A 10,201-nucleotide genomic window follows, 5' to 3' on the forward strand; every position below is an offset into this window, starting at 1 on the left:
TAAATAATGCACTGGCATCAAGAGGAAGGCAAGACACTCCACCTACAGAAGGATTGCATTCAAGTACATGAAGACGTAAGTAACAGTTTGTGTTATTAATCAGCATAGTATTTTGAATATTTATTTATTTATTTATTTATTTATTTATTTATTTATTTATTTTTAGAGAGAGGGTAAGGGAGGGAGAAAGAGAGGGGAAGAAACATCAACGTGTGTTTGGCTCTTGCGTGACCCAGTGGCCTGCACCAGGGAATCTAGCTCACAACACAGGCATGTGTCCTGACTGGTAATCGAACCAGTGACTGTGGTTTGCAAGCTGGTGCTCAATCCACTGAGCTACAACAGTGAGCAGAGTCAAATATGATAACATTAAGGTATATATTGTTATTTTTTTACATAGTGTTATTGCACATTTAACAGACTATATTATGCGTTAAGGAACCAAGAAATGAGTGTGAAAGCTTTATTGGCATATTTAGTTTTTGGTCTGGAAGTTTACATGAAATTTCTGGGCTGAATTTGTATAATTGCATGTCTTTGATGTCTTCAACATGTGCTCCATTATTTGCAAAAAGTGTATAATTTAAGTCGGAGACACACGATGAAATCAGGGTGGACTGTAGTCACAGAGCTTTTCAGGCAGAGCTCAGACTTCTCACTGCATCAGACACAGATGCACTTCAGTATCAGTGTATGTTTTATTGCATTCACTTTGCATAGTGGGTCCAACTGAGGTGGGGACGGTAGCATTAGGGACTGGCGTAACCTCCCCCAACCACCTTCTGCTTGAAGGAGCCACATGCTAGATGGGCTCAAGTGGACACAGGATGCCTGAAGATCAGAAAGTGGTGCAGATCCTTAAGAAAGATTTTGAAAACCAGCATTTTGAAATAAGGGGACGGCACGGCAGGGAGCCTTGCAGGCACACCAAAGACTACCTCGCCCAAGAAGTGATGCCCACTGGGGGGCGACAGAGCGCATTTAGTATTCAGAGAATATTCTTGGGATCTGTAACTCCACTCCTGGAGTCAGGGGGGAAATACAGCACCCCAGTCTTGGAGTGCAGGAACTACACTACCCAGAAGGCAGACGAGGAATACCAGGACCATGAGCCAATGAACACTCAGTAAAGGCATTTCCGTTTGGACAGGACGGGACTCAGGTCCTCAGTGGCGGGCATTTCCTCTTCTCCCAGGTGTGTGTTAGAACAAAGTTAGGATCTTGGATCTCAAAATCCAGTGGAGAAGGTGGGAGAGTAATGGTCACCGCAGCATGTATGATGCCAGGTGATGCTGCAGGGGAGCGAGGCGCCAGGGCGGAGACAGGAGCTCGCTCTAGCAGGGACACCCGCCTTGCGTGCCACTGGGGCCCCTCACTGCCCACAGAGTCCGATGGCGGAGGCCATGTGGAGGCACCTGGCTGAGGTGAGTGGCGTCCCCGGGCCCCTCCCTCACACCACTGAGCAATGGGGCCCGGGTGCGGGGCATCGGACCCAGCGAGAGTCTGGCGGGTTATGGAAGGGTGGCCAGCCCTGTGAACAGGTGCAGAGGTACCTGGGCCAGGAGGACCCGGGAACCTGGGGTCCTTGCTGTGTCTGCATTCAGCAGTCTGAGTCCGAGGCGCGTCCTTACCGGGACTTAGAGGGGTCATCCACGCTGAAGTGGGGGCAGGTCGAATGTGGGGGAGTTTTGTATAGACTGTCCTGGATTCATTTGTGTCCATTCTGACAGGTTAGGGTGACCTTTGAGGATGTTGCCGTGTATTTCTCCAGGACAGAATGGAGCCTCCTTAATGCGGCTGAGAGGCGCCTGTACCTCCATGTGATGCTGGAGAATTTTGCTCTTATATCCTCGCTGGGTAAGACCCTCACTCTCTCCCGGTGACCGGTGACCATGAGCAGGGTTTGCATGTTCCCCGTGCCCTCTGTTCCCTAGGGTGCGCTCAGTCCACATGTGAGGACGGTGGGTACTGCTTGCTTCACAGTTTTCTAGGCAGATCCTGGCCTTGTCAGGCTGCCCTCTTCTCTCCCTGCAGCCCCAGTACCTCCTGTACTGAAACCTCATAGGGAAGCATTTGTGGTTGGAGGTCTTGCAGGGAATCAGGTTCCATCTTGATTAATGAGGAAATGCGTTTTTTGTATTCCTGTTGGTCATTTGTACATACTTCTGCAAAAATGTCTCTACACTTCTAGTCGTGCTTTTCACTGTGTTTTCAAGCTAATGACTAGGGTTTTTTTTTAATATGTATCTCTTTTTGAAGAGATAGAAACATTGATTTGTTGTTCTACTTATTTATGGTTGATTCTTGTGTGTTCTGAGCATGGGCCCCCGATCCTTTGAGTATCGGAACATTTGCCCTAACCAACTGAGCTACAGGCAGGGTGAGCCAATGAGTCTTTTCAATACCTTGTATATTTTATAAATTTCTCATCTGATCAGAGCATGTCTTTTTGTACTTTGCTTTATTGTACTTTGCAGATATTGTGTTTTTTTTTAAATTCAATATTTTAGGAAACACTTCAGTGAGCAAATGTACTGCTGCCATTTTAATAGCAGGCTGAAATACTGGTTAGCAATTTTCAGCAATATACTACTTTGAACTAAGTTATGTAGGTTTTTTAAAACATATTTTATTGATTATGCCATTACAGTAGTTTTATTTTCCCCCCTTCATTCCCCTCCACCCGGCACACCCTTCCCCCACCATCCCCTCCACCCTTTAGTTTATGTCCATGTGCCTCAAGTTCTTTAGGTTCTATATTTCCCATACTATTCTTGCCCTCCCCCTATCTATTTTTTACCTACTGTCCATGCTACTTATTCTCTGTACCTTCTCCCCCCTTCTCCTCCTCCCACTCCCCTCTTGCTAACGCTCCATGTGACCTCCATTTCTATGGTTCCACTCCTAATCTAGCTATCCTCTTTGTTTGCTTTTGTTTTAGGTGTGGTTGTTAATAATTGTGAGCTTGCTGTCCTTTCACTGTTCCATCTTTTTTATCTTCTTTTTCTTAGATAAGTCCCTTTAATATTTCATATAATAGGGGCTTGGTGATGATGAACTCCTTGAATTTGATGTTATCTGAGAAGCACTTTGTCTGCCCTTCCATTCTAAAAGTAAGCTTTGCTGGATAGAGCAATCTTGGAGGTAGGTCTTTGGATTTCATGACTTGGAATACCTCTTTCCAGCCCCTTCTTGCCTGTAAGGTGTCTTTTGAGAAATCAGCTGACAGTCTGATGGGAAGTCCTTTGTTGGTGACTTTCCCCTTAGCTCTTGCTGCTTCTAGGATTCTCTCCTTCATTTTAATCTTGGCTAATGTAATGATGATGTGCCTTGGTGTGTTCCTTCTTGGGTCCAACTTCTTTGGGACTCTCTGAGCTTCCTGGATTTCCTGGAAGTCTATTGCCTTTGCCAGATTAGGGACATTTTTCTTCATTGTTTGTTCAAATAAGTTTTCCAGTTGTCACTTTTCCTCTTCCCCTTCTGGTACCCCGATAATTCTGATGTTGGAACCTTTAAAGGTGTCCTGGAGGTTCCTAAACCTCTCCTAATTTATTTGAATTCTTGTTTCTTCATATTTTTCTTTTTGGTCATTTTTTCTTCCTTCTCGTCCACTCCCTTGATTTGAGTCCCAGTTTCCTTTTCATCACTATTGTTTTCCTGTGCATTTCCCTTCATTTCAATTAGTTTTTCCTTCATTTTTTTTAATGTAATTTGTAACTAAAATCAACCAGTTCTGTGAGCATCCTGATCACCAGTGTTTTGAGCTGTGCATCTGAAAGTTTGGCTATTTCTTGGTCGCTTAGAGTTATTGTCTCCGGGGCTTTAAGTTCTTCTTGAGCGATGTTTTGGTCTGTTCAAGCCTGTTACTTATGAGGAGAGGAGCCTTAGGTGTTCAGCAGGGTGGGGCTACCCAGTTCGCTGGGTTGTGACACAGGGTCAGAGAAGAAGCAATAGCAGTCCCCTCTGCTGCTTCCCCCTGCTGGGGCCTGCGCAGTCTGTCTCACTGCTTGCTCCTTTGCTGGTTTATCTGCAAGCAAATGTGTGACCTTGGTCAGCCAGCAGCCTTGTACCTTCACTGGGTCCACCCATTGCTACTGCACACCTGGGATCCGTAGTCGGCTGCCTGGGCGCCTGGGCGCCCGAGTGCCTGGGTGCCTGGGTCAGGGGATCTTTTTTGCCCAACCTGCTCCGCTGCTGGCTCCACCCTCTTACCAGTCTGGCTGAATGGTTCATTGTTGTCGGACTTCCATATAGTTCAATTTTCTGTGGTTTGGCTGCGTTTTTTGTTGCTAAAACTTTGTAATTTTAAACTTGGTTGTGTGAGAAGGTACAATGTTTCCACCTACTCCTCTATCTTGGCAGAAGTCCTGGCTTTAATTTTTCACATTTACAATAATGTTTAGTAATGTACATTCCACCAATGCAGTGTTAAAATATTGTAAATTTGATTCCATTATCAGATTTAGCAGTGAGTTTTATATCTTTTATGTATTCATGTTTCTATTAAGTATTCTTTCATTTCACCTTGAAGAACTTCTTTTGTAATTTTAACAAGTCATGTTGAGTGACAATGAACTCCTCAGCTTTTGTTTGGGAATGTCTTTCTTATTTCTGCAGAACAGTTTTTCTCAGTAAATACTGTTGGTTTGAAGATTTTATTTCATTTAGGGTTTTCAATAATTCACTTGAGTGTTCTCTAGTCTTCAACTTTTTCTTGGGGATATTTTCTTTATAACATGATGGATGCATTGTTTCTGTGAGAAATGTTTCTCTTCTTTTTGTGCTTTCAAAAATTTTTTTACATTTTTGACATTTTTAATATGATGTGCCTTGGTGAGGTCCCACTTCTACTAAATTGCACAGGGACCAGTGAGAAAACACAGTCATGATTATTCTCATGTCTTCTTAGATTTGGGAAGTCAGTCTTCAGGATATATTTCTATAAGCTTCCTACCTAATTTTTCCTTTTCTCACGTTTTTGTTTCATGTTCCAGGGACTCCTGTGGTTCCAAATAACAAAGTTGCTTAGGGCTTGCATGGTGGCTGACAGCGGGAACTTTGACCTTGTCTTCTGTGCTTCACTATCGGTACATGGTTTTGCTCTGCCAGTATTTTCATTCAATATTTCTGAGTCGTTCTCCATTTTTGGCTTTTCCACTTTGCTATTTGCCTTAACGAAAATCTTATTATCTTCCTCCAAGACTGTTTTTGTTCCAGGATAGCGGTGTACCTGCTTATGGGATGTGGAGAAATTCTCCTCTCTTGTATTCTGCTATTTGCTAATATCGCTCACAAAGACCATTTTGCTGGGTCTGTTTTGTGCTGTCTTGTTCTGCTATAGTCGCTTACAGTCCATCTCTTTAGTGTCTTTCTTAGGATTTTTTGTTCTGAGTCCCATGAATGGCTCAACTGAGAGTTAAGGGGGAAAGTGTTTTCAGAATCACAGGAGGGGCATGACTCCATGTATGGCTGTGTGGGCTCAGGAGGGGTGCTGACGTCATGAATGGCAATTTGTGAGGGCTTGATGCCTGGGCTTTATTAAAGTTATAACTAGGAACCCATTTATTTAACAGCATGTTGCTATCGTTCTTAATCTAATTAATCTACCACAGATTAGTCTTCTTGTCCTTATTGTTGATACTTTTCCAACCACTCAGTTCTAATAGTTATCATTTGTCCTAGGATTCACAACCTGTGAAAAATCTCTGATTTTCTGAACCCTTCATCTCAACCATTTCATTCACACATCTCTCCTTACTACCTTCCAAACTTGATTCATGTCCGCAGAGCCTCACAGTGTGCACATATTCTTCTGTCTTTGAGCATTATATTTTTGATGGATATGTTTATTGGTTATAGAAAGAGGAAGAAAAGATACAGAGAGAGAGATGTGAGAGAGAAACATCAGTCGGTTGCCTCTCTCATGCACCATTACTGCTGACAGGGATTGAGCCCACAGGCTAGGTATGTTCCCTGAGGAGGAATCAAACCTGCGGACTTGTAGTTTACAGGTCAATGCTCCAAATGAACCATTCACATCAGTCAGGGTTCACATATTGTTACTTTGACCCTGACCATCATGTGCTGTGATACAATTGATTTTCATGTGATTGGGCATATTCAGCTTCTTCTGCACAGCCTCCCATTACCAGAAGAAAAGACCCTTCAAGGAAGCCATTTGTGGAGAAACAGCTAGTAGGCCCTGCCTGTCTTCTTTGTTGTTCATTCTGTGGTTGTATCATTTTTGGCGAGGTCTCCACTACATACTGACCTCTGGGGCCAACTAATAATAACAGACATTACCACAGAATCTAACTCTTTGTCTTGAAAATCAGTCCACAGAATCATGTCTAGCTTTGCAAAAGGGACATTGTGTTGGGAATATTCTTTTTCTTTTAAGTTAACTTCAAGTTCACCAGTGTTTGTTTTTGTTCAGGTTGCTGCTGTGGAGCAGCGGATGTGGAGGCTCCCACTGACCAGAGCGTTTCCGTAAGAGTGTTGCAGGCAGAGGATCCCAAGGCAGCTTTGTCTTCCAAGAAGAGCCACCCCTGTGACAGTTGTGGGTGTGTCTTGAGGAAAATTTTTCTCTTGGCTGACCAGCAGGGAACTGAACAGAGAGAGAAACTGCTGAGGTGTGGGGCATGCGCAAAAGAATTTTGTTTCATTGCCAAGCATCACCAGCACCAGGAGGAGCACTTGAGACAGAAGTCTTTAGTACGAGGTGTGGACAGGGCCTCGCTTGTGAAGGGCCGCAATTTCAACGTGTCCGAAAAAACTTTTATTTTCTGGGAGCTTGAGCAGAACGCTTCTACAAACTCAGGAAATATCCAACAACCAACTATTAACACCAGGGAAAGAGCAAATGAAATGTCAACATTCGGGGAGGATTTTCAAAGGAGAAATATTTATCACACAAGAAAAGAATGTAAGAAAGCCATTGTCTGCAAACACTCACCACTTCTAGACGAGGCTGTCCAAACTGGAAGACGATGTTATGCGTGCCGTGAATGTGAAAAATGTTTTCTAGGAATCTCTGGTCTTCGTTATCATCAGAAAGTTCACACTGGGGAAAAGCCATATGAGTGCAGCGAATGTAGGAAATCTTTCACTAGTGGCTCTGCCCTTCGGAAACATCACAGAGTTCACACTGGAGAAAGGCCTTATGAGTGCGCTGAATGTGGGAAATCTTTTACCAGTAGCTCTGCCCTCCATAAACACCAGAGAGTTCACACTGGAGAAAGGCCATATGAATGTGGTGCATGTGGGAAATGTTTTACCAGTAGTTCTGACCTCCTTTATCATCAGAGAGTTCACACTGGAGAAAGGCCTTATGAGTGCCACGTATGTGGGAAATCTTTTACCTGGAGCTCTGACCTCCGTAAACATCAGAGAGTTCACACTGGAGAAAGACCTTATGAGTGTGGTGAATGTGGGAAATCTTTTACTAGTAGTTCTGCCCTGTGTTATCATCAGAGAGTTCACAAAGGGGAAAGGCCTTATGAGTGCAGTGAATGTGGGAAATCTTTCACGAATAGCTCTGCCCTCCGTAAACATCATAGAGTTCACACTGGAGAAAGGCCTTATGAATGCAGTGAATGTGGTAAATCGTATATCAGTAGCTCTGCCCTGTATAATCATCGGAAAGTTCATAGTGGAGAAAGGCCTTATGAATGTGGTGTATGTGGCAAATCTTTTACTAGTAATTCTGCCCTCCGTAAACATCACAGAGTTCACACTGGTGAAAGGCCTTTTCAGTGTGGTGATTGTGGGAAATCTTTTAGCAGTAGTTCTGACCTCAGAAAACATTACAGAGTTCACACTGGAGAAAGGCCTTATGAATGCAGTGAATGTGGGAAATCTTATTTCAGTAGTTCTGCCCTCTATTATCATCAGAGAATTCATACTGGGGAAAGGCCTTATGAGTGTGGTGAATGTAAGAAATCTTTTACCAGTAGCTCTGCCCTCCGTTATCATCAGAGAGTTCACACTGGAGAAAGGCCTTATGAGTGTGGTGAATGTGGGAAATCATTTACCTGTGGGTATCACCTTTTATTAGCATCACAGAGTTCACACAAAAGCCTTGTGAGTGCAGTGAATATTAGAAAACATCTGTAACATTATTTCGTTGTCATCAGAGAGTTTACTTAGTTAATTGGCCTGTGGCTGCAAGGAATATGAAAATTTTTTTTATCAGAAATCTTTATTATCATCAAATAGTTCAGCCAGGAGAATGGCCTAATGCCTGCAGTCAGTGTGGATAATCCTTTACCAGGAGCCGTGGCTGTCATTGTCCTCAAAGAGTTCACAATGTTTAAGTTCTTATAAGTTAAGGAAATTCAAGAAATCTCTTATTTTCTAGTCCTTTCTTTTGTATCTTCTGAGAGCTGACATAGGAAAAAGGATTTATATGTGCAGGCAATATAAGAAATTTTTTTCTTTAGTACTAAGCTCCATTATATTCAGAAGTTTTACTCTGGTATAAGGCCTTTTGAATACAGTGGACATGGGAAATGCTTCTTCTATCCTTACTCCTGTTATTAGGGAGTTCACACTGCAGATAGGCCTTATATGGACATAAAAGGTGGGAAATCTCTTATCTCACAGTCATCACCATCTTAAACACACTTTACGCTGGTTAAAGGCTTTGAGTGTGAAGTGAATATAGGAAACCTTTACCAATAAATCTATACCTTTTGACATAGGAGAGTTCTCACTGTAAATGGATCGAATTTAGGAAATGTTTTATTTTTTTCAGTATAATGACACTGAAGGAACCTTGCTGAGGAAAAGGTGACTTTATTTTTTTTACCAATATTCTCAATGCAGAACTGTTCATAAGTTCAATGTTTATGTTATGTAGAATGTTTCGAGGTGTTATTAAACTGATTGTGACTTTATGCACACTTTGGACCTTTATTTATTTTTTTTGTCCTTACCCAAGGATATCTTATTTCACTACTTTTGCAGACAGGAAGGGAGAGAAACACTGATTTGTTGCCTGCCTGGATCAGGAATCACATGTACTGTTAGGCCCGGGCCCAGAATTAGATAAAAGTAGCCAAGAGGAACCCCAGGCCGGCTCCAGACTGTCTCAGCAAGGAAGATAGAAAAGTACAGAAAGTACAAGGAGTGCTGAACAAGATAAACCGCCTGTGCATGACCTTGTCTTTGCAGAGAAGTATCCATTGTTGCAAGCAGAGAGCATAGCTATGTGTGTTCTCTCCAGATAGCCAATTGCTAACAGCTACGTCTGCTTCTGTATTGGCTTGCTTGCTTGCTTGCTTGCTTGCTCACCCCAATAAAAACCCTAGGCTGTAAGCGCCAGGCACGACTCTCATTTGCAGCCATTTTGGCACCGTGTCTCCAGACACCTTGAGAGTTCACCCCTGTGCAGGTAAAACTTTGGCCAATAAAGTTCCATCTTAAACTCCTGAAAGTTTCCATTTGTTGCTCGCATTGGTGGATGCTGCAGTACCTGGACTGAGGATTGCAGTTCCAACCAACTTATGTGCCCTCACCAGGAGGCAAAACGGCAACCTTTCAACTTTGGATAATGCTCCAACCAACTGAGCCACACTGGTTAGGGCTTTTTACACCTTTTTACTCAGTGCATGAGGGTTGCATTTCCCCACCATAGCTGAACATATAGAATTGAACATATAAAATTGAACAAAATATTGATATGTTCATTTTTTATTAATTTTAGCTCTTCCTGATTTTATATGTTGTATACAGTCTCGTTTTAGTTGCATTTCCATAAGGAATCATGACGAGCATTTTGTAGGAGTATATGTACTACTGATGTGTTTTTAGTGAAATGTTAAATGTGTGCTTACCCACTTACCTATTCTTTCAGGACTTTGGGCTCTTTAACAAATAGGACAGTGAAACAGCAAAGATACACTTTGACTCCTTGGGTGAGAAATAATTTTTGGTTTATGGAATAATTGTTTGATAGTGGAAAATATGACCTAATCACTGGGATTCTCTTTTATCGTACCCAGTTTAATAGGTACATATTATATACTTTAAAGAATAACCTGCATTATTAACATACTTCATCAACTTTGTGAGTTCATACATTTAGTAATATAATAAAAAGCCTTACTTGTTAGAGTTCACCCATTTTTATGGTCTAATGTCTGGGTTGGGTGCCTGCAGCAGCATTTGAAGGTGCACCGGGTGGTAAGAGGATGAATGG

General features: G+C 42.5%; 1 protein-coding gene across 1 annotated transcript; it reads left to right on the forward strand.

The window, feature by feature from the left end:
• The first annotated feature begins 1,156 nt into the window (after positions 1 to 1,156).
• LOC119053152 (zinc finger protein 345-like) lies at positions 1,157 to 9,422 on the forward strand. The gene is made up of 3 exons (XM_037150636.2): positions 1,157 to 1,424; positions 1,731 to 1,857; positions 6,437 to 9,422. Exons 1-3 carry the CDS (start codon positions 1,290 to 1,292, stop codon positions 8,113 to 8,115), a joined length of 1,941 nt encoding a protein of 646 aa, XP_037006531.2. The 5' UTR covers positions 1,157 to 1,289; the 3' UTR covers positions 8,116 to 9,422.
• Positions 9,423 to 10,201: the final 779 nt, after the last annotated feature.

The sequence above is a fragment of the Artibeus jamaicensis genome, unplaced genomic scaffold, assembly GCF_021234435.1.
Source record: "Artibeus jamaicensis isolate MK-2021 breed Jamaican fruit bat unplaced genomic scaffold, CSHL_Jam_final contig_723, whole genome shotgun sequence".
NCBI classification, from domain to species: Eukaryota; Metazoa; Chordata; class Mammalia; order Chiroptera; family Phyllostomidae; genus Artibeus; species Artibeus jamaicensis.